The sequence below is a fragment of the Enhydra lutris genome, unplaced genomic scaffold (assembly GCF_002288905.1).
Source record: "Enhydra lutris kenyoni isolate GAN:26980312 unplaced genomic scaffold, ASM228890v2 scaffoldscaffold14, whole genome shotgun sequence".
In the NCBI taxonomy this organism is placed as follows: Eukaryota; Metazoa; Chordata; class Mammalia; order Carnivora; family Mustelidae; genus Enhydra; species Enhydra lutris.
Window position 1 is genome coordinate 33,967,539 of NW_019154098.1, and position 25,819 is coordinate 33,993,357.

General features: G+C 36.7%; 1 protein-coding gene across 2 annotated transcripts in view; it reads left to right on the forward strand.

Annotated features, from left to right (window-relative positions):
* Positions 1–25,819, forward strand: part of LOC111146609 (LDL receptor related protein 12) — a 71,982-nt gene that overhangs the window by 42,336 nt on the left and 3,827 nt on the right. For both annotated transcript variants that reach the window (XM_022502237.1, XM_022502238.1), the window contains 4 exons: positions 10,950–11,085; positions 18,990–19,192; positions 20,658–21,762; positions 23,295–23,427. In XM_022502237.1, coding sequence (XP_022357945.1) covers positions 10,950–11,085; positions 18,990–19,192; positions 20,658–21,762; positions 23,295–23,427 — 1,577 coding nt within the window. The remainder of the gene's footprint in view (positions 1–10,949; positions 11,086–18,989; positions 19,193–20,657; positions 21,763–23,294; positions 23,428–25,819) is intronic.

The following is a 25,819-nucleotide window of genomic DNA, read 5'->3' on the forward strand; positions in this document are numbered from 1 at the left end:
TTGAGAATAATTCTTCCAAGTGTGATAGCATGTTAATTGTTTGTGATTTTGGTAAGGCCTGACTTTGGATTGGATGTACTACGCAGCTGTTGTGCAAAAGCCAGTCACTTGGCGGAGGAGCAGAGTGGACTTTGCATTCCAGTGGACTAATAGCTCCGTGTCTGTTAGAGCTGATTTGTCTTAAACTACAGTACTGGAAATACAGTATCCAGAACAAAGTAGATGGAGGTTGTTGTTCTTCTTCTTTTTAAGATTTTACTTACTTGAGAAAGAGCACAAGTGGAGGGAGGTGCAAAGGGAGAGGGCGAAACAGGGAACCTGGTAGGGGGCTTGATCCAGACCCCAGGATCATGACCTGAGCCAGAGGCAGACGCGTAACTGACTGAGCCACCCAGACACCCTTGGCACACTCTCTGGACAGTATGTTTATTTCTGGGTATCACTCTTGACAAGACACTAAGACTAGAATACTCCTGGAAAAAGATGCAACGTATACTAAAAGAACTATGTCAAAGGTGATAAAAATGGCTTGGAAAATCATGAGTGTCAAGACGAATTTATGTTTGCTCAGGTGCTGATTTTTGCTTTGCCTCTTCTATTTTTCCACAAGAATCACAGTAAACTTCAAAATTAACATTTTTTCCCATTCAGGAAATAGAAGTAGTAGCTTGCTTAGCATTTTAGTCTTCTGTAGTACTTAAAATTGGGAAATAGAGGTACCATTATCAATAGTTTCTATGCCCTTACAAGGAAAATAATTGCCATTTCAGGCCCTTAGGAAAAGGTATAAAAGGTTGAATCTTCCACCATTTACCTTATCTTATGCTTTGCTGGCAAAATTCAGAATTACTCTTACTACTTAGAAATTTTAGGATAAAGCTGTTTGGATAGTTCTGTTAAGGGCACTCTCCTTATCTTAGTCATATTGTGCTATGACCCTTTTGGAACTGGAAAAACTGTGGGTTTTTCTTTTTTTTCCTGTTTTTCCTTCTTTTTCTATATTTTGTGCCTCTTTTAACTTCTTAAAAAATATATCCTATTTTACTGCCATGTAACCCTTGATCACTGTTTGTTCTGAACGTTAGTGGCCCTCAAGAAACTAAGGGGTTACTTGCCTTGATTAGAGTCAAAGACCACATGAAATATTTTGGTCCTCAAAAAACATTATTTAAAATAATAGGAATAAATATATTGCTGCATTCATTCTTAAGTATCTGTGCTAATGCAAAGGAATATTCATTTAATTATAAGCAGCTAGATGTAGGATTTCCTGCTTAAAGTAGAAATGTGTGACTTCTAGTAACAGGTTTGAAAGTACTGAGAGTCCTGAGTGTGAGTGATAGATTTAATATAAATTTTCCTGCTTGTACTGATCTTACCTTTAAAAAAAAAAAAAAAAAGATTTTATTTATTTATTTGAGAAAGACCAAAAATGGGAAAGAGAGAGTATGAGAGGGAAGAAGTCAGAGGGAGAAGCAGACTCCTTGCCGATCAGGGTGCCCGACGTGGGACTTGATCCCCGATCATGACCTGAGCCAAAGGCAGTTGCTTAACCCAACTGAGCCACCCAGGCGTTCCTGATCTTACCTTTTAAATAACAATTAAAAACCTTCCCATCTTAGACTAGTAAATATTGCTATTAGAGTGTCAGTAATTGTTTCCATAAAAAGGGAAGTTCAGTTTTCAGACTTTCTGAAAATGTTGGAATGAAATGTGGAGTAAATCTAAGGGATCACCAGCATGTCCAGTCTCCGTCTCCTTCCAGTGCTGTCCACCTTCAGTGTGCTGACGGTTCTGACATTTACACCGTGTGAGAGCTCAGATTGGACACCAGGTGTTCAAGGAGTCTGGGCAATAAAAGGTCAAAGAAATCAGGACACGGGGACGGGCGACAAACGCAGTCACGTTGCAAGAAGAGAACTTTCAAACTGAAGTTGTTTCTTCCTAATGGTGGACTTCTTGTTTTCTGTGGAAGTTGCTGGGGCTTAGCTGTGTCGTAGAGGACAGCCTGACAGAGGACCAGTCTTGCTCTTCATTCATCTTTGGATTCTGATGCTCTCTTGAGACTTGCCCAGTGTTCTCAGTGACCCATAGACTTCATACTCCACACGCTTGCTTTCTAGACTCTGTCTTAACATTAAGAATACTGCCATCTTCTGGGGCACCTGGGTGGCTCAGTGGATTAAAGCCTCTGCCCTTGGCTCAGGTCATGATATGATCCCAGGGTCCTGGGTTCGAGCCCCGCATTGGGTTCTCTGCTCAGCAGGGAGCCTGCATCCCTTCCTCTCTCTCTGCCTGCCTCTCTGCCTACTTGTGATCTCTTTCTGTCAAATAAATAAATAAAATCTTTGAAAAAAAAAAGAATACTACCATCTTCAGTTAGTCCTCTAGCCTTTCCTGCTTTTCCCCTTCTCTGTTCCTCCTTCCTTTGAAATACTTCCTTCAGCCTTCACTGCCTCCCCTTATTACTGCTGTTCTACCCCGTGCCCCAGATATCTTGCCTATAATTAAGTCCTGTCTGTACATTTTTCTTATTAAAGGTGGGTCCTGAAATACTCTTCCAAAAAAACCAAGAAGCAGATTAGTCCTGTCTTCAGTCACTACATAGATTTGTAGCAAATAGCAATCAGTCTTGACAAGTTTTAAAATCTATTCTCTTTGTGTTAATATAGGACCAAGAGAACGTTTTTACAAAATAAACTACTTTTATCTTCACTGAAATTCTGTTGAAGCAGCTCCTGCTATCTTCCTGATAATTATTCCAAGTGTCGTAGGGAATTCGCTAGGGCAGTAGTGTGTCTTAGTGGCTAGGACTGCAGCCCCTGAAGCCTGTTGCCTGGGTTCAAATCCCAGTTGTGACACTTCACTAGCTTTTTTGTGATCTTAGGAAAATTGATTTCTCTGTGCCTCCATTTTTTTTTCTTCTCTGTTAAATAGGAATAAGAAGAGAATTAAATAGTACTAAGAATTAAGTAATATTAAGAATTAAATACTAAGAATTTAAAGAAAGTACCTGAGAGATGCCAGGGTGGCTCAGTCAGGTAAGCATCCGACTCTTGATTTCACCTCAGATCATGACTTCAGGGTCATGAAGTTGAGCCCCACGTTGGGCTCTGTGCTCAACAAGGAGTGTGCTTGAGATACTCTCTCCCTCTGCCCCTTTCCCCTACCCCTCTAAATAAGTAAACTTTTAAAAAAAGGAAAAAAAAAAAAAGGAAGTACCTGACACAACAGCATTATCATTATTAGTAATGAGATCCACAAGCCTGACCACACACGCCTCCCTTTGATTGTGTGCACGGTCCTTCAGCTCATGAACCATAAACCTCTGGCGTGCAACAAGTCAGGCTTGTGCACCATACTTAACCTTTAAGTTTCAAAGTGCTGCCCTTCTCCTACACTAATTGGACCAGTAGGTGTCCGGTTTTCATGCTAATCATCTGTCTGCATATCCTAATTTTCCATGTCTCAGTGCCTGACATTTCTCGTTCAGGCACAGTCTTTTCCATATATCATGTGATTTCCTCGTCAGCCTTCAGAATCTTCCTTCTCGAATCCTAAGTCCCATTCAGTAGTCACCCTTTGCTGCTGCTTTATCTAAGAGATGGCACTTTTTTTAAGTACTTCTATTTCCATTGGAATTAATTTCTTCTTGCTAGTGTTCTCAACATTTGGAATTGCTTTTGTATTATCAGCCATAATGGAGTTAATATTTATAAAACACCATACTCTGAAAAAAGAGACCATCAAATGATGGTGACCACCACTGACTATAAAGCTGTCCTTTGCTTATAAACAGACGGAGCATGCTCTTGCTCTTGTGAGATAGTGGAACTTCCGTGAAGGAAAAGTTTACAGGTTAGAGGAGCTTCTTAGCTGACCTCTGTGCCTCACCAGTTTCTTTCTTTGCATCACATCACTTCTTTTCATAGTAGCCTACGTTGGCTTGACTAATGTCTACTGAACTGGGTCATTAAATTTTTCTGATTTGGAATGTGCTCTTTCTTTACTCTGGCTCTGCCTACTTCGGTTTTGTGAAAAAATGCTGTGTTAATAGTCAAGTAAGCCCTCCCTGTTCTATATTTATATAATGCAGGTTTTTTGTAAGTGTGGCTCTTTGTGTCTGTTTAATAATACCATATGCCCATATGATGCATTGTTTATAATGACTTTAAAGTATACTGTATCATTCAGGACCATGTTTTTTTGTATGTTCTCGTAACTATTTATAAATTTCTTGGATTAAATGAATAAGCATATCTCATTCCAAAACTGCAATTTCCATGAGAGCATGAATTCCCTACGTGCTCTTTTCATGTGTCTTTCATATGTATTTTATGTCCTTCAGTGGTCAGTAAAGCATAGTTGATTTTTCTTTGCATTTCAGTTTTGTGGCTTATTAAAACCAAAGGCAAAAGGTTCCATGTCACTTTCAGTCTAGGCTACTGATAGTCATAAAGTGTCAGCTCTTGTCAGTTTTGAAAAGAAACCCAGTTCTTCATCTGTAGAACAGGAAATTGTCATTTTGTTTCCTTTTACAGGTAGTTCAGTTCTAATCATCAGTTTCCTTGCCTGCTTCTTTTTTAACTCGGGCTTTAAAACCATGAAATCTCAAATTGAAGGGCGGTTTCTTTAACATTATTTTGAAGTCATTCTCTCCTCTCCTCTGCCGTGTGTCCTGTGAAATAGCCGTTGTTTGAGCACTTCCTATTTTTTAAATGATTTCTTTGAATTTGATAGTTATAGTCATTAATCTAGCTTAAAACCGTAGCTCTTTGCTTTTCTTTGAGATTAAGAAATAGTATCAGGTTAAACCTGAAGAAGTCTTGAGTATTTCTCAGTTTTGCCATTTTCTGAACTATGCAGTGAGATCTTTGTATTCTAAACCTGAAAACTAATATCAAAATCTTATTGAGAACACCATCAGAGAATCTCTACCTATTCATTCCTCAGTTAATTCTTCCTTTCTTGATTGATAACAAACAGGCTAACTTAAAAGCTGTATATATTTAGTTTAGCTTTTGAGTATAGCTTAACCACTAGCATTATAATAATTTCAATTTTTTATTCCAGTTGTCCTCTTAGAACCACTATGAATTAAATAGGCTTTTTAGAGCTAATCAGATAACGTAATCACTACATAATTTTATGGAGAAGGTGCTGTCCAAGTGGAAAGTTGCTGTCTTTTGAATTGGAACCTCCTTAACTTGGGAATTTCTGTTTCTAGAGTTGCAAGAAATTTATCAAAGGTAGATATAATGGATTTTCATCATCCAAAATACTTGAATGCTTGTTTATATCTAAAGAGTAAATTAGGTAGATATGTTTTTTGTAGATATTTCTATTCCAAGAACCAAAAGTTGATACTGGTTGTTAAGAGGTCTATGAAGGAAGCAAAATGAACAAAGACTATAAAATATAATCATTTCTGGAAAATCTGACAGTCTGCAAAGTTAAACACTAAACTAACAGGGCTTATGAGAAAAGTAGTGTTGGTACACATCACTTACAACTCTGTAGCTTTGTAAAGATAGCCCTGACAAAATAGCAATCAAAATGCTAACAACAGTCAATTATCCCTGACACTTATACCTAGAATCAGTCCAGACTTTGCATCCATATCCTCTGGGCTTCACACTTACTCCTTGAAGACATTTGCTTCTCACGGGGAACAATTTAATCAAAAATTAAAGTATAATTCAGGACACCTGACTGACCCAGTTGGTAGAGCATACAATCTCAGGATTGTAAATTCAAGCCCCACATTGGGTGTAGAGATTACTTTAAAAGGAAAGAGATAATAATAATATTTTATTTTTTAAGACTTACTTATGTATTTTAGAGAGTTTGTGTTTTGGTGAGCTGGGGCGGATGGTGGGGAGATAAAGGGAGAGAATCTTAAACGAACTCCCTGCTGAGCATGGAGCCCAGTGCGTGGGCTCACAACCCTGAGATCATGACCCACGCTGATACCAAGAGTCAGACACTTAACCAAATGAGCCACCCAGGCACCCCTAAAAAGAAAATCTTAAAAAATATATATATATGTAGGGCATCTAGGTGGCTCAGTGGGTTAAGCCTCTGCCTTCAGCTCAGGTCGTGATCTCAGGGTCCTGGGATCAAACCCCACATTGAGCTCTCTGCTCAGTGGGGAGCCTGCTTCGCCCTCTCTCTCTGCCTGCCTCTCTGCCTACTTGTGATCTCTCCCTCTCTCCATCAAATAAATAAATAAATAAATAAATAAATAATAAAATGTGTGTGTGTATGTACATACTCATATAGAGATTTATATATATGATTATGTATAAGCATTAGAGAAGGAATGGGTAGAATAAATGTAGGTAAAAGAATGTCAGGTTTGGTATATCCCAAATTGGGAGTATAGTCAAAGTCTGGAAGGATGACATTCAGACTAGTAGAATTATAGAAACAGTTTCGTTGCAAAACAAAAAAAGATTCACTTTCTAAAGCACTGTTTTGTGGGTATATATCCCAACCTTATCCTTACCCTACCTTCTGCCCATGTCATCAGATAACCAGTTAATTGGTGGCATAATTTCTCATTCTTTCCAGAGCATGTGGTGCCCAGTATGTATTAAATGAATAGTCACTGCCTCTTTCCACTTAGTCTGAACACATCTCACTATAGCATTCCAGGCATTACTACCAACCAGTCTGACTAGGGATCATGTGCTGTTATTTATTGACAGTTTATTGTAATCAAGCAGTGTGCTAAGTCCTTTACCATAATAGTTGTATTTAGCCTTTGTAGCACTAGGTGGTAGGTATAATCCCTATTTACGAGTGAGGGGATGGAGGCTTAAGTATTATCAAAGTGAATATCTCACCACATATCTTTCATATAAAATATAAAATGAATAACATTAATATAAATATAACAAACTAAGAAAAATTGAAATTACAGTTGATGGTATGTACTTGAGCTCAAGGGTTACGATGAGTTAGGAATGGGGAATCATTAGAAACACTGAAATAATGAAAAAATAGAGGACTCAGAAAAAGTCAATTGGAAGATTGGGGTAGATGTTAGGAGATAAGCAGGCCTGAGAGGTGATGAAGGCAGTGTCAGTGTTTAATTTGGAAATTTCTCATTTTAGTTGCTCTTAAGGCCTGAGTTATTTACTATGCTTGGAAGTCCTTAAAATTGCCTGTAATATTTTTTTTAAGATTTTATTTATTTATTTGACAGACAGAGATCACAAGTAGACAGAGAGGCAGGCAGAGAGAGAGGAAGGGAAGCAGGCTCCCCGCTGAGCAGAGAGCCTGACACGGGGCTCAATCCCAGGACCCTGGGATCACGACCCGAGCCAAAGGCAGAGGCTTTAACCCACCGAGCCACCCAAGCACCCCAAAATTGCCTGTAATATTAAAGTAAATTTCCCTTTTATTTGAATTAAGTAAAGTGACTATTCCTTTAACCAACTGATGCCTAAGACAATAAGGATTCAGAATATACAATAAAAAGAAAGGTTTGGGAAATACACTGTTCTGATCGTGTTGAATTTGAGGTTGGAATGTCCAGTGGGCGTTTGATTATGTAAAATCTCTGGGTTAGAGATCTTAAACCCATGAACTGTAGAGCATAGTTGAAATTGTAGGAGGGAATGAGACCTTCCGTAGAGAGCGAGGAGAGCAGAAGGCTTGGGAATGAACTGCAAACACCAGCCTGCCAGAAGCTGGCCAAAGAGGATGATCTAGAGCTAGAGAACTAACACAGAACAGTCAGAGGTAGGAGGTAAGCCAGAAGAAGTGATGTCAGCAAAGTCAAGGTACTAGAGTATCAAGAAAAAACAAATCCCTCTTAGATACGCCAGAGGGATCAAATAGGATGGGGATGAGCATCCCTTTGATTCAGCAGTAAGGTCAGTGATGGTTTTGCCTGCTAGCAAGGTTTTTATGGAGTTAAGAATTGAAAGTCTGGTTTCAGTAGGCCAGAGAGAAAATGAAAAGTGAGAAAACAAGGAAAAATTTATGAGTACATCCTGATGAGCCATCAGAAATGTAGTAGAAATATATCTTGATAATGGGAGATGGGGATGGGCATGATTTAGGGCCAAAACAGACCTTAGAGGTATTCAAGTAGCAACTTCTTATTTTAACACACAAGGAAGCCCAGACCCAAGGAGGTTTCATAGCTTACACTATGACAAAGCCAGTAAATGACAGGTTGAACAGATAGCATCTAGATGTTATGATTCCAAATCTACCTATATATAGATAGATCGGTAGATCTATAGATACCTATCTATACATAGGTATAGATAGGTATCTATAGATCTATCGATAAAGTCTATATATGATAGACTTTAACCCAAATTTTTAACCCAAAGGGACAGAAACTTTCTTAATGGTTTCTAATGTTAATCTTACTCTTTTGGCATTTGAATTTACTCTTTCTTAAATAGAGAAAGGAAGAAGTTACGGTTGTTCTAGAGTATATTTATCTACATGCCCAATGTGTAGCACATGGAAAAATGTGTTGATAAAAAGCCTCTGGTTGGATTTGAAACTAAATGCCAAACTCAGTCATGTTGCACGTTGCAAATGTGCAAAGTTAAGTCAAAATATGTATTCATAACCAATTAAAGGAGAACATGATACTATCATTTTGTTTTTAAAGTACTTATTGAATTAGAAATGTGAAATACTAAATCTTAAAATATCCATTCTTATTTATGGCTGGTGTATCTTATTCTTGGGCAGTTGTATGAAAATAAAATAATCACAATAGTATTTTTGAGCATCCATATCAGAACATAACATACTTAGTTTTTGGTATAAGAGCACCACCTATGGGTTTCTCTGTACTCAGGGGGTAGAAATTTAAAACAAAACCTAATGAAATTCTTCCTGGCTTTTCCCCTGAAAGTACTCTATCCATTTATTTAAATGCTAACAAATTGTCTGCTTTGCCATAAGTTATTCCTTCCTGGTTTTTTGTTTAGTATACTACTCCCAAATGCTTTGGCAAGAGATAATGAAGAAAGGAAAAGTTCTGATAAATGACTTAGGATATCTTTTCTTTAATTATTATCATGATAATTCATTAAATTTAAAAGCAAACCTCTAGCACGTCGTTGTCAATAAGCTCACATTTAAATTTAGTCTTTCTCTAAAGTATCATCAAAATTTTAAAAAAATTATAAGGGAAATTTTACTCTTAATGAAATTTAACCAAAAATAGTTGGAAGTTTCAACTCTGAGTGGGCAATAAGATGTGTAATAGGCTTTCGATATACTATATCCTTGAAATATTCTGTGTTATGGGTCTGTTTTCTAAAAGTGATTGAAAACAAGATCCTTTTGGGGCTATGTACCCTAATTCTAGGGTAGATGCATTTTAGGCATGAACAATTTTTCTTTAGTAAAGTATACTTTCAAAACCTAGATTGCACTGTTTCTTCAGGGAATGGGTTATTCTGTGGAAATAAGGATTGACTCCTTCAGCAATAAAGCTTGCTTTATTTTGATCGTTATAGATAAACCTTTTTAAAATTGCGTAGTATGCTTCTTAGCATTCTAACCTTAATTGAGTGGATTGTAACCTCTGTTACCAAAAAAAATGCCATTTTTACAAATTGTAGTTATAATTATACTTGCCTATCTATTAACGGAGTGAACTAATTTTTAAACTAACAGCAGAACTCAAAAAGCATGGAAGTTCCAGCCACATACTACACTTTGCGTACAAGGATTCCTGTACTCACTCAGTAACTCTTTTAGCTAGGTATGATTCCTCTAAGTATTACGAAAGGATAGTCTTCTCTCAGCTTTTGGAAGATAGGCAGTATTATACATGTTCTGAGCTCTCGTGGTTTTTCACTTCAGCACATACTTTTTTTATTCTGAAAATTGCCCCCATTACTTCTGGTAACTGGCTCTGGACCCCGAGCAGCTATTTTCCTTACTTCTAATTTGCTGCTTCTAATCTGCTGCTATTTTAAAAATCAAATAATCTAATATGTTGAAATTATATCAAATAAGAGGTTCTAAGGTTTTAAATTTTACTGAAAGCTTAAAACATTCATCATGTATTTTTTTGGACTCCAATGACTATTTTTTAAATTGAGGGAGAATAAATTGTCACATTATCTGCTGACCTCTGGATAGGTAAGATGTGAATTATATCACTCTAAGAGTTCAAGATCATGCAAGGAGAATAAACCAGGAAAGTGCTGGTAGTAGTTTAAGCTTGTTACTGTATTTCTTCATGATATTCAGATATCTAATCACATAATGATATTTTAGTCACCTTTTCAAGCCTTTATTTTTAAAATAATTTAGGGTTCATTTATCACCCTGTAATAAAATTTAGAAATATTAACAGAATAAATTAAAGAACTACTTTGCAGTACTTTTGAAGTATAGTGCTTTGCAGTCTTTATCCAGTCACCCACGATCTTTGTAACAATCTGGCATCTTGCTATTATGTTTATATGTGCTTTCCGTTTTTTATTTTGTTCAGAAGACTATATAATAGTCTTTTAATTTAAAGTGTCCAAAAACCAAAATGGTACTCTTGAACAACAGTAATTCAGTAAACATTGAACTTTATAGTTAGTTTGTAATAAAGAAAATGAATTTAAAAGGTGAGTTTTGAAAAAAGATAGATGAATCAGCTGATCAATAGCCATGGCTAAAGCTAATAATCCTGACTTTTAAACTGTTATTCAGAGGCCCAATTTGAAAACTTTCATGCCTCCCCAAAATGTGTACTTAATTAGAATGAAATACTTTGACTAAAAGGGAAGAAAATAAAATATCTTACTAAATAATAAAAGATATTTAAGGTTGATGATGGCATATTTTATTGTGTATGATTTGATGTCTGATGTGTGGGTTGATTTTGTTTTTAAATAAACACTGACTTACTTAGTGCTTTGTTTTAAAGTATAATAATTAGCTAAGATTGCTTTGGCTTCTTCCAGCTTGTGGAGAGACTCCAGAACAAATTCGAGCACCAAGTGGTATAATCACAAGCCCAGGCTGGCCTTCTGAGTATCCTGCCAGAATCAACTGCAGCTGGTTCATACGGGCAAACCCAGGAGAAATCATTACCATAAGGTAATTCTGAATTACTATATAATATTACAAAATATAAATTCAGTTTCCAAGTATCCATCACTCAGCATGCAGTTATATAAAAGGTAATTTTCTAAAAATGTAATCAACTGTAGTTACTAGTACCATATTAAGGGTTGGAATAATGGTCCATCCTTCCCATACTATAAGGGTATGTGTTCTGAATATTTTTCTGATGGTTGTAATGGATTTCCACTGAGCCATCCATATTCTTGTAGATTACCTTTTAACAAAAGGTGCACATTTGTAAAATAGCTTATTAGGATCAAGAGTGTAATCTTTGGCTGTGGGACAAATAAACAGAACTCACTAATCCACTTGGAAATCTAGCCCATAACCTTAGTCTTATTCGTAGAGTCCTCTGTCTTAACAAGCTAAAACATGATTGTAGTGTTTACCTGTGTATGTGTATGTATATAAGACTTGAAACAAGCTAATAATGTGTCTAGAAAAATCTCTTTTATAACTTCGAAACACAAGAACTTTTGAAAGATATGCCTAGGAGAAATAAACAAAAGTTTAAGATTCTAATAAATATAAATAAAGATTAAGATTCATTTTAAAAACATTTAAAATTACAGAAAAGCAGTATGGGGATAAGATACTAAGGAGAGAAGATTCAGTAGAAGTAGATAACACTTGCTTAAGGAAATTATATCAAGGCTATTAGGAAAAAAATTTGCCCAAGGGGAGAAAAATAAAAAATTACTGTGCCTTAATAAATAACTGTGGTTAGAACTGAAACACAAATCAGAAAGTCATACCTATCACAGAGGCGGTGCCTGCAACAGCATAAAGGCATCTTCAACATTGTTTCATTAGTAATATTTTTATAGGTAGTAGGTATGGGATTTTAGATTTAGAAGAGACTTGGCAGATCACAGATTTAAATCCCTTCTTACATTTTTTAAAAAGTAAGATTATAAGTTTAGCCTACTTTTGCAGGGGTTTTTGAAATATAGTTAATGAACGTACAATGTTCTATTAGTTCAAGTGTACAACATAGTGATCAACAATTCTCTACATTATTCAGTACTCACCATGGTAAGGTAGTCACCATCTGTCACTTACCAGTGTTACTATAATATATTGACTACATTCCCTATGTTGTACTTTTCATCCTGTGACTTATTTATTTTACAACTGGAAGTTTGTACCTCTTAATCCCCTTTGTCTATTTCATCCATCTTCCTTATTTATATCCCTTAACTAATGAGACAACCAGTGTCTCTTGAGAAACACAACTGTGTTCAATCCCCCTTTTTCTGTGGAAGTCGTAAAACAGGGGCCATCTGGTTTGTTTTCCTCTGGTCCCTTCTGCCCCAAGCCATATCTTCCGGAACACTGAAGCTGAGCTCGCATAGAAACTGTTCTCTGAGAAGTGTGATTCTCTTGCCTGATGGATTGTTAGTATGTGCTACTAAGATGATCGTTGTGCAATAGTGCCAGTGTTGGAACCCGGACAAGAGGCCTATTTTCTGTTGCTTATGACTAAGTATAAACATGTTTACAAAATAGCATTTTAACCATAGGGATTCCTTGTATTGGATTTCTTTCAACATAAAACTAGAGTTTTTAGAGATTTTTATCTTTTAACTAAAAATCAACCCCAAAATTAAATTTGCCGCCTACCAGCTCAGTTCCATAAGACTTGGAAATTATTGCCATCACGGAGGAGGCTACCTGGAGTACTGCCATTTGGTTCTGAGCATGTGTTGGACCCTTGAGATTTTACAAAGAAACACTAAAACCAAGCACAATACTAAAACGCAGAACAAAATTAGACATAGGCCACACTTCTAAAAGAAGATTTCCTAAATTCCAGAATAAGTTAATGAATTTGGATTTACACAGCCCAATGAGATCAGAAGGTGATTTTAGTAATTGTCCTAGTTCTTACTGAAATCATTATCATTAAAAATACCAAACTTTAAAAAGATCACGCACACACACACACACACACACACACACACACGACAGTCAAGTTTCACTTGTGAATATTGGTGTAATCTTAAATTGTTCAAAAGAAATTTGTACCATGATCAAATGCAGCTCATTTAGACAGAAAAGTGAGTCCATTAGAAAATTGTAAATTAATTTACTATATTGACAAGTCAAAGAAAGTGTATGATTATCTAGAATAAACAGATGTTTTAAAGCATTTTGATAGGGGCACCTGGGTGGTTGAGTCAGTTAAGCATCTGCCTTTGGCTCAGGTCATGATCCCAGGGTCCTGGGATCGAGTCCCCATCACTCTCTCTGCTCCTTCCCTCTCCCTCTGCCTGCCACTCTGCCTATTTGTGCTCTCTCGCTCTCTCGTTCAAATAAATAAAAATATTTTTAAAAATAAAGCATTTTTGATAAAAAGAAAACATCCATTCCTGAGTTTAGATAAAAGTAAAACCTAGATAAAAGAGGGAGACTAAAATTATATGAATGATGTATAAGCAATACTTAGAGCTCTCCTTATAAAACTGGTTAAAAATGGTAACATGAAGACATTTTTACCTTATTCCTCTCCCTTGAAACTTACCAAAATCAACAAAAGCCATCTTAACAAGAGGAGATAGAGGATTGGATTTTAATTCCCTGCTTGAAGCCAAGAACTGGAGTCAGGGTGTTTTGCTCAAGAAAGAAGCCTTAAGGGGGAAGAGGAATGCGGTCACTGGGTGATGGACATTAAGGAGGGCACATGATGTAATGAGCATTGGGTGTTATATAAGACTGAGGAATCACTGAACTCTCTCTCTGAAACTAATAATAAACTATATGTTAGCTAAATTTAAATAAAAATTAAAAAAAAATTTTTTTTTAAAAAGGCTGAAACAAACTTGCATTAATCACTATCCACTGCCTGAACTTGAATGGGACTGAAAGCTTAGAGAGCTGGAAAGACATACCCTTACAAATAGGAATTCAACCAGGGTACCTGCTGACTCCACGACAGGCTCTGTAATGCTCTGAACCACCTCTGGAATGGAGACCCAGGTGAATGTAGCTACAGCACGTAGGACAACACAGATGGGGGAGTACAGAAAGAGAGTGGATGAAAAGGAGAGAGAGAGAACCAGAAGAGCTTCTACAGAATGAGCCCTATTTCCAGAATGTATGGAAAATATTAATACTAACAAAAACAGCCAACAAAACCCAAATACAAATTTACTCCAGACGTGATAAACTTTATTATTTTGTTTTTATTTATTATAATTCCAGTACAATTAGCACACAATGTTATATTAGTTTCAGGTGTGTAATATAGTGACTCAACCATTCTTCACATCACCCACTGCTCATCACAAGTGCACCAGGTTTGTTTTTTTTTTCCTTAATCTTTTTTTTTTTTAAGATTTTATTTATTTATTTGAGAGGGAGAGAGAGAGAGAAAGCATGAGAGAGGAGAGGTCAGAGGAAGAAGCAGACTCCCCACCGAGTAGGGAGGCCGATGTGGGGCTCTATCCCAGGACTCCAGGATCATGACCTGAGCCGAAGGCAGTCGCTTAACCAACTGAGCCCCCCAGGTGCCCCTTCCTTAACCTTTTTTATGCTGCGAACACTTTAGTAGTAGATCCTTTCCTAGAATGTTTTTAAACTCACAAATCAGAATACATATTATCACAAATGGAACCAATTATATCGAAGTATAGCTATGAGATATTTTTACAAGTTTGTATTATAGTAATATATGCTTATTAACATATTAGGAAGTGATGGTTCTAATAGCTACTGTAGTTTCAAGGTGATTTTTGACTGTAAATAGTTATTCTAGATATCTATTAAAGCTGAAATGTAATTGTAATTATCTATGATCTTGGCTAGTGACGGGTACTGTAAATATTATCGTGGTTTGTTGTTTATATTCATAAGTGGAATGCAAAATTTCAGCTAGAGATTAGTGAAAGTAAAGTTGTAAATTTTTCCACCAAATCTGAGAATTTGAGAGGCAAATAGAAACACAGATACTCCCACATGGGCTTTATTAGAACAGAAGTTTGTTTTAGTGTTTGAATTATAACATCTAAAAGATAACTACTGAAAAAATAGATAGCAATCTTGAGTATCTGGTAAAGTAAAAGAAACTTGAAAAAAAAAACAAAAACAAAGCCTGTGAATACAAAAGAACACAGGAAAGGAGGAAAATGAAGAATCTCCCCCAATAGAAGGGTATTCAATAAAAAACTCATTTAACCTTTAAAAGACAGTCTGATCAGGTTTATTGGTTCGTTGATTGGTATGACCCTCCTATAAAGGGCTTCTAAGAACATACCTAGAATAAACACAGTTTGGAGAGGGATAATAGAAAAAGATAAGCTTTGGATATACTGATAAAGAGAAAGCTAGTGTAGGAAGATTAACATTAGGTGTAATTGAGCTTAAGACACAAAATACTAGTAACAAATAATCCACTAGGGAATGGAATCATGATAAACTTTGTGTACCTCAAAACATAGCCTAAAATACATGCAAAGCAGCAAAATATGGAGAATTACCAAGTTTGATCCAGTTCATGGAAGTTAATAAACATATCTTTAATCAGAATTCCTTAGATTAAACAAAAATAGTAAAGACAGAAGATTTGATAAACAAAAATTAACAAGCTTGATCTATTAGGAACATGTATTTTACATATGTGTATGTTTATAATTATTTCCGTGAATAGAGAATATACATTGTTTTCAAAAACATAGGGAACATTTATTGTGTTAAACTACAAAGGAATTCTGAATTCCATTTCCCAGACTTTGCATCATTCAGATTGTGTTCTCTGACCACAATGCAGTTATATAAGAAGCCACAATAAAAAACTGGGGGGAAGTAACAACAAAACACATTATGTTTGAAAGCATATTCCTAAATAACTCCTGCACTAATGCTGAAAATCACAGTAAAACTCATAAAATATTTTGAAAATAACCATAATGAAAGTATTACATATTAAAACTGTTGGAACGCATTGATAGAGTACTTAGTGAAAAATCTACAGCTTGACTGCATTGACTTAAAAATAAGCAGAATGAGAAATAAATGAGCTCAGAATTTACGTAAGCATATAGAAGGAAACTACAGGGTAAATCTTAAGTAGAAAAAGTAGTAAGAGAAGACCAGAAAATAATTAAACAGAAAGAATAAACAGGGGCGCCTGGGTGGCTCAGTGGGTTAAAGCCTCTGCCTTCTTCTCAGGTCATGATCCCAGGGTCCTAGGATCGAGCCCCTCATGGGGCTCTCTGCTCATCGGGGAGCCTGCTTCCCTCTGCCTCTCTGCCTGCCTGTGATCTCTGTCTGTCAAAAAAAATAAATAAAAAATCTTTAAAAAAAAAAAAGAAAGAATAAATAATCTGATTCAATAAAATAAAAAAACTGGCTTTCTGGAAACCTTGGGAAAATAAATCTCAAGGCAAGACTGAAGAGAAAAGAGAAAAGGTACTAGTAAGAATGAGCAAAAATGCCTATAAATTATAAATATAATAATAGAGACTTCTGAAGTCATAAAGTAATATTAGGGTATTATGAATGGTTTGTGGTAACTGTCATATAATTAGATGAATTGGACCATTTTCTAGAAAATGTAAATTACCAAAAATGATTTAAGAATTGATTTCACTAAAGAAATTGAATCAGCATTCAGAAAAAGATGCTAAATCCAAGTAGTTTTCCAGGTGGTTGTTACTAAATGAGTAGATAAGGAATTCTTTAACCTGATAAATTGTATTTGTTAAAACAGTTTTTAATCAAATTTAATATTGAAGTTAATTTTAGTGCCAAGGGCCAGGAGGAGGATGCTTGCTTTCACTGCTTATACTAGAACACCGAGTCTCCATGCAACAGGGCAATAAATAGAAAGGAACAATATGAAAAATAGGAAGGAAGAGATGAAACTCTCCTTGTTTGCCACTACTGTGCTTATCTCCATAGAAAATCCAAGCAAATATAAAGCCCACAGATATGGGGAAAAAAAGATTTTAATATAAGAAAATGCTATTTACAGCTTTGTAACGAATTTTACTATCAAGATAAAATGATTTCTACAGAAATTTAAATTCTCAAAAGTGACTCAAAAGGTTAGGGAAAGCTGATTAAGGCAAAAAACAAAGAAATTGAAAATTTCTACCTTAGAGCTATACTTTAAACAGGCACAGGGCACAGGTATGTGATCATTGTCTTTGTTATATAAACTACTATGAAGTATTAAAAAAAAGAAAACCTGAAAATTAATTTTACTTTTAAATGTATTTTAACAATCCTAAAGGAAGTATTAGCAAACCAAATCCAAGTATGTATACAGGAATAGGTATTCATTGATCCTTCTTTTGTTCTGGGCAAGGATCCTGCTTTCCTCAATCTTAAACATTTTAGTCGATAAAAGTGAATTAAGGGATTCCTTAGCTTAAAACTGACTAGCGCACTCATAAACCATTATCAGCTTCGGATAAAAGTTTTTTAAAAACTACTCATAAGTCCTGGAAAATAATCAGAAGCTGACAGAAACCGGAGGGAATTAAGCCCTTGAAAGAAGGGATCCACGCTGGTGAGCTACGTTTGCTTCCTATTAGCTCCCCAGGCAAAATGGAGTAACTAGAACTCAGTCTTGTGTGCTTGAGGTGGTGGTATCACAGGGTGGAGTTGAGGCTATCAGAGTAGCTGGAAATTGAAAAGGCAAATCTTGGAAAGGAGAGAACCCCAGTGTAGGAAGCCCTTATATCTGCATATAAATTCTCCTCAGATTTTTTGCTCTTTTCTGAGCTGTGCATGCTTAAGAGACACTAAGGAACCTGGTAGAAAAAGCTGCTCCAAGATTTCAGCAGCTGTGCACTGCTGCTGAGGCAGAGTTTGGAGTCTGGAGCCTGCTGAGTTTCAGGACCTTGGTAAATACCTTGGGATTTTATTGAAACCATGGAAATGTCATACATTATCAGGAAAGACAATGTCCTCAAATTAAGAATTCACCTAAGACTTAAGGGCAAACCTGAACCAAACCTCCGCAAGTGCGCGGTGACCAGACCAAGATGTTCCCTGCATGATAAAACGAAGTAAGTGTCGAAATCTTGACCCATCCCTGAGAACACACAAAAATGAATTCAAGATAAATCCTAGATATGAATGTAAAAGCTAAAACTCTAAAATACTGGAAGAAAACATTGTTGAATATCTTGGCTCAGGCAAAGGTATTTTAGAGAGGACACTAAAAATACTAAACATAAAGGGAAAAATAAATTAGGCTTCATCAAAATTAAAATTAAAAACCTCTGTTCATTAGAAGATACCGTTAAGAAAATGAAAAGGCCGTCCATAGAAACCAGAAGAAAATAATAGCAATATACATATCTAACAAAAACTTGAGTCCAGAATATAAAATTCATTTTTATAACTTGAGAAAACAACCCAGTTTTTTTAAATGGGCTAAATACTTGAACAGACACTTCACAGATGTAAGAATGGCCAATAAGCACGTGAAAAGATGTTAACATTAGTCTTCAGGGAAGTGCACGTAAAACCACAGTGAGAGGTATCTGTTCACACCAACTAATGGCTGAGGTTAAAAGGATGACATCACCACCTACTGGAGAGAATGTAGGGTAGATATCTGTACATATATCTTGCATTATAGACATGCCCCCTAATAGGTACATGTTTATACCACATAGAGAATTTTTAAGTAAATAAGAAAAATTTCTGATGGATGAAAGATGATATAACAAAGCAATTCATAGGAAAAGAAATAGTAAACATAGGAAAAGGTGCTTCAATCTCAGTAAATAAGGAAATGCAAAATAATTGGCAAAGTTTTTTAAAGTTTTCCAGAATCATGGAATATAAGGTTCTTTGTATTATTATGAAATTTTTTCCAAAATTGCCTTTATTAATAGCCTTTTCTGACTTTTTATTTCTAGTTTTCAGGATTTTGATATTCAGGGGTCCAGAAGATGTAGTTTGGACTGGTTGACGATAGAAACCTACAAGAACATTGAAAGTTACAGAGCTTGTGGTTCCACAGTTCCACCACCATATATTTCTTCCCAAGACCACGTCTGGATCAGGTTCCATTCCGATGATAGTATCTCTAGAAAGGGTTTCAGACTGGCATATTTTTCAGGTGTGTTTTTAAAAACGAAGAAAGATAATGAACAGAAATCGTATTATTAAGTACTGAGTCACTTTGGGGCGAGTCTTCTAAAACAATATCCATTTAATTGTGACTAAGCCTCAAGGCTATTAACATTGAAGAAGGTTCAGATGCCCTAGAGCACAGTCTCAGAAAGGTGTTTTGTATATTCTAATAAAATGATCAATTTTATAATCTGAGGTCAACTTTCTTTTTAAATATTTAAATGCACTTATTTTAAAAGTAACTTTTTTCCCTCAAGTGTTTACTGATACTCTGAAAATTACTTCAGAATGTATTTTTGTGTCTGACCATTGTCTTTACAGCTTCACAGGAAAGACATTTCATCTCACTTCTGTGACTTGTAGTATCAGAAGTCTTCCTATACTACTCTGAATCTCTGAATCTTTTCTTTCAAAAAGTGTGACCAGATCATACATATGTATATAACTCAGAGTATTGGAATTATATATACTTTTTGCTGAAATTCATTTTACATCTTCTAAAATTTGTAATTGTCTTTCAGCAAATATGCAGCTTTTTCTCTTTTTTCAAAATGGAAGTGTTGTGTTATGATACATGAAACATTACCAACCGTATATAAAGTTAATCTTAGGATAATCTTAGCAGAAATTTGGGTCTAAATAATAGGATTAAAAACTAGTGTATGCTGTATGATACATAGCAAAATATTGTGTACATATAAATAAGAACTAGAAAAGAATATGAAAAATATGAAAAAAATTGATTTGGAAAGGTGATTATTGTGGGTGAATTTTTCTCTATTTCAATATGTTTGTCATTCTAATGATGTTTATACAATAAATTACTTTATGAGTCTGATGCGCTACCTACTGCGCTAACGAGGCACATAATAAATTACTTTAAAATTTTAGGCAGTATAGTCTGTTGGCTCATGTATCTTAGATTACTAAATGTTCTACAGTAAAATAGCTGTCTGTAAAAGCAAAATTGTTCTCCTCCCCTTTTTTTTCCCCAAGTTTTTATTTCAATTCCAGTTTAACATGTTAACACAGCATAAAGTTGATTTCAGGAGGAGAATTTAGTGATTCATCACTTACATACAACACGGGGTGCTCTTGTCACAGCAAGTACCCTCCTTAATACCCACCACCCATTTAAGCCATCCCTCTACCCACCTCCCCTCCAGCAACCCCTGGTTTGTGTTCTCTTCACTTGAGGTCAAAATACAGAGGTCTTCATGGAACAAACAATAGGTGTTTAATAAATTGAATTGTTAAGCCAATATTAATTTGTTGAGCCGATATTAATTTGCCATTAGAACCTATTTTTTATAAATAAGATTTTTTTTAAGCCCCTATCATTGGGACTTAGTTAATGTTTATTATAAAAATACCACTTGCTGTTCCTATCTTTTAAAGAGTGGTTTTTCCCCCTTTCCCTCTCCATCTCCGTCCTCCCCATGCCCTCCCAGGGAAATCCGAAGAACCCAGCTGTGCTTGCGATCAGTTCCGCTGTGGCAACGGCAAGTGTATCCCCGAAGCCTGGAAATGCAACAGCATGGACGAGTGCGGAGACGGGTCTGACGAGGAGGTCTGCGCGCGGGAGGCCGACCCCCCGACGGCCGCTTCCTTTCAGCCCTGTGCCTACAACCAGTTCCAGTGTCTGTCTCGGTTCACCAAGGTTTACACTTGCCTCCCCGAATCTTTAAAATGCGACGGCAACATTGACTGCCTGGACCTCGGAGATGAGATCGACTGTGACATGCCAACCTGTGGGCAGTGGCTAAAATATTTCTACGGTACTTTCAATTCTCCCAATTATCCAGATTTCTACCCTCCTGGAAGCAACTGCACCTGGTTAATAGACACCGGTGATCATCGTAAAGTCATTTTACGCTTCACCGACTTTAAACTCGATGGGACTGGGTATGGCGATTATGTCAAAATATACGATGGATTAGAGGAGAATCCACACAAGCTTTTGCGTGTCTTAACGGCTTTTGATTCTCATGCACCTCTTACGGTTGTTTCTTCTTCCGGACAGATCAGGGTCCATTTTTGTGCCGACAAAGTGAATGCCGCAAGGGGATTTAATGCCACTTACCAAGTAGATGGCTTCTGTTTGCCTTGGGAAATACCCTGTGGGGGTAACTGGGGGTGTTACACAGAACAGCAGCGCTGTGATGGGTATTGGCATTGCCCAAATGGAAGGGATGAAATAAATTGCACCATGTGCCAAAAGGAAGAATTCCCATGTTCCCGAAACGGTGTCTGTTATCCTCGTTCTGATCGCTGCAACTACCAGAATCATTGCCCAAATGGCTCAGATGAAAAAAACTGCTTTTTTTGCCAGCCAGGAAATTTTCACTGTAAAAACAATCGTTGTGTGTTTGAAAGCTGGGTGTGTGATTCCCAGGATGACTGCGGTGATGGCAGCGATGAGGAGAATTGCCCGGTAATTGTGCCTACCAGAGTCATAACTGCAGCCGTCATAGGGAGCCTTATCTGTGGCCTGTTGCTGGTCATTGCATTGGGATGTACCTGTAAGCTCTATTCTCTGAGAATGTTTGAACGAAGGTCAGTATCGAGACGAAACTGTAGTAGTTGTGCCTGCTACAGTAAACATGGTCCCAGTGTTTGCAACAGAACTTTAGCGTGATCAGCAATAGACTTTGGTTTTATACTATTTTTGAAAGTAATTATCTTTCATGATTTATGAAATGACTGTAAAAAGACTAAGACTCAAGAGGCTAAACACATTTAAAAAACTAGTAAATACTTAGAGTTACGAGGGGAGAAAAGCCAATCTGTATTTACCAGTTTCTATTTTCAGATTAATCTGTTTTATAGAAACTTTGCAAGCTGCAGTTCTCAGTTTGAAGGTTTTACCCTGTGTTTTTATACATATGAAATCAGCAATTGCAAATATTTGAGAACCTATTATGTTCAAAGCACTATACAGATGAGTAGAAAAATGGACAAGGCATAATCTCACAGGCACTCTACAGTTAGCAGGAAGTCACTGGCGGGTGGAATAAGATGACAAAAACATAAATGCTGTAAGAGCTATAAAACAAAGTGGTAAAAAAGGCGAAAGATACTCAATTTGATGAGAGGATATGGAAAGGCTTTTATTGAAGAAGTGCCATTTGAAATCTGTAAGTAGAACGTAGATAGGGAGAAGGTATTGTAGTTGAAAAAATTAGCCTGGGAAAATGTGTAGAAGTCAGAATCCCCAACATTGCTTGAGAAAGTTGCACATAGTTCAGTGTGTCTGGAGCCAAAGATACATATGAAGAGCTAAAAGGTAAAACTTGGAGCACGGGGCCAGTGTCATGTTGTGGGGGGCCATAAGAGCCATGTGTCAGAGTTCTCAGTTAAGTAAGAAATGGTCAAGTATTAAAGGGTGACCTTCAGGGACGGTTTTCTTCCATGTAGTACAGGATAGACTGGACCTGAGAGAAGCTGATGGCGGAGAGAGAGGTCCCTTAGGAGGCTATTATGGAGACAGTGACCCTACGTTCCAGGAGAGTTACAAATAATAGATGGGACAAGAACTTCATGTTCCAGGCAGCTAAGCTAATAGATGCACAGAATCAAAGTAATCATGCTGACTCTTTTCTTTGGACAAGTATAAATGGCCAGAAGACTTCTTACTACATTGCAGCATAAGAGTTCAGAGAAGAGTCTGAGGTCTTGAGTTTAAGAACAAGCTGTGCCAGGAAGTGTATTAGTGACTCCTTTCACTCTTTTCCTTATCTGTAAACTAAATGTATTGAACTTGATAATCACTTTCACCAAAATCCAAAGCCCCTTTATGTTCTTAGGGGTTTAAAGATCTAAATACCTTTACCTTTTGTGGGGATTCCTAATTCATTAAAACTTAGTGATCCAGGCTCCTGGTATAAAGCCCCATCAGGATAGACTGTATTCTTTATCTTTGTATTTTCAGTGTAGAAACTGCATAGATAGTCAATAAATGTTGGTGGACTAAGCTTAAAAAATGGCCAAAATACTAAGGTTCAGATTATCTTCATCGTTGATTAAAAAATTATTAGTTTAACTTGCCCTTTTTTTAACCCTTTTTATCCCCCTGTTTTCTCTCAAAGGTCATTTGAAACACAGTTGTCAAGAGTGGAAGCAGAATTGCTAAGAAGAGAAGCTCCTCCTTCCTATGGACAACTGATCGCTCAGGGTTTAATTCCACCAGTTGAAGATTTTCCTGTTTGTTCACCTAATCAAGTATGTTGCAATTTATTATTTCTATTTCATAAAATGAATTCTATATTTGTGTATATAATAAAGGAGCTTTGTCTTAATATTTGCAGTCAAATCAAGGATTAAATATATGTAGAACTTGAAATTTTATTTGTTTCATTGTATTTTAACAAATGCTACAAAATCATGTTTTTATTCTTCTGATTTAGTTATGCAATTCTTAAGCATTTTACTGTTTAGGATGATTTGGTGCATTAAAATTCAGAAGTAAAGTTTGGTAAGTTATTTTCTTGAACTAAACATCTAGAAGATTAAGAATGAATATTAAAATTAGTATGCTAGTAATATATTAGTAGCATGCTAGATTAACCAGTTAATAAGTACAAGTAATTGCAATTAAGTAACATTTCCACCTGACTTGAGAGAAAACTTCACAGCTAGATCTTATAGTGTTTAAGAATTCATTTCCTTGGGACGCCTGGGTGGCTCAGTTGGTTGGACGACTGCCTTCGGCTCAGGTCATGATCCCGGAGTTCCGGGATCGAGTCCCGCATCAGGCTCCCAGCTCCATGGGGAGTCTGCTTCTCCCTCTGACCTTCTCCTCTCTCATGCTCTCTCTCACTGTCTCTCTCTCAAATAAATAAATAAAATCTTTAAAAAAAAAAAAAAAGAATTCATTTCCTTTTCTTTAAATAGTAACTCATTCTTTATTAATGTTTCTAAATTTTTTAAATTTCTATTAGCACTTTGTAAAAAATTTCTTTTTCAGGAACGACTGGGTGGGTGGCCCAGTCCAGTTAAGTGTCCGAGTTTTGATCTCAGTTCAGGTCTTGATTTCAGAGTCTTAAGTTTGAGCCCCAGAATGTGCTCCATGCAGAGCTTGGAGCCTATAATCAATCAAACAGTCAGTAAAATTGTTTCTTCCTTTCTTTCCTGTCTTTCCCTTCTTTTGCAATGCTTCAGTTATACCAGGGCTCATAAAGGCATAAGAATGGGGTATCTGGGTGGCTCAGTTGGTCAAGTGTCTGACTCTTAATTTCAGCTCAGGTCATGATCTCAGGGTCATGGAATCAATCTCCACTTCCGGCTCCTTGCTCAGTGGGGAGTCTGCTGGTGATTCTCTCCCTTCGTCTCCCACTGTACCCCACCCCCCAACCTTCAAGCATTTAGCCAGTTGTGGAGTTAGAGGAAGCACAGTCTACACAAGGCAGGTCTCATCTTTGTAGAAATTACAAGTTCAGGGGTTCCCAAAATGATTTTCAGTTTTGACAATTAACTGCATGGACTTAAAACACACTAAAAGCTGTTATACTCACAGTTATGGTTTATTACAGGGAAGGACCTAGATTAAATCAGCCAAAGGAATAGGGTTCAGGAGGGTACCAAACACGGATATTCCAGTTCTCCTCTCCCCATAAAGTCAAGACAGTGTTACTCTCTCAACGCAGGGGTATGACAGTGTGCACAGAATATTGCCACAAGGGAAGCTCACCCAAGACTGGGCCTCCAGAGTTTTTGCTGGGGCTCCGTCACATAGGTACAATTAACTGCACAGGTGGCTGATCTGCTGACCCAGCGCACCAACCCTGCCTCACATTGCTGGTGTGGCTTTGAACCTCCCCCTCAGACACAGCATTCTTTGTATCTGGCTGGCCCAGGACCCTTGGCAAAGACACCCTGTTAGAGATGACATTGTAAGGGCTTAGAGATCCTGTCCCAGAAGTAGAGGGCAAAAGTCAGACCTCATCTGGGGTAAGGTTTAATTCTTTACTACATACTACACCATTCTTTAGGTTTATAATTTACCCTTATGAGGGAATTCTCCTTCAACAAAGTTTTAAAATAAAGTACATTTGTGAATAGTAAGCTAGATTTTATTCAGTTTATGAGATTAAACTTTCAAGTTTAAAACTTTTGGTAACAGAGTTTTTAAAAAGAAAAATATTCTCAATTACTATCCCATTCAAAAATAGAAATGCTTTGTTTTTCTTTTTCTTTTTTAAGATTTTATTCATTTATTTGACAGAGAGAGAGACAGGGAGAGGGGAACACAAGCAGGAGGAGTGAGAGGGAGGAAGCGATCAGGGAACCCAATACGGGGCTTGGTGCGGAGCTTGATACAGAGCTTGATCCCAGGACTCTGGGATCATGACCTGAGCGGAAGGCATACACTTAATGACTGAGCCACCCAGGCACCCCTAGAAATGCTTTCTAAAGAATGCTTTCTTCTGCATCATAAACTGAAGAAGGATATAGAATTATTCTTAAAACATTCACGATATCCCCTTATAGAATCTAATGTTAAATTAATTTTAATTAAGCAGACTTGTAACTAAGTAGAGAACTTCACCTCGCTGTGATAGACTGTAATGTGAAAGTCAGCATTGTTGATCTTGATGGGACATAGTTGCATAAA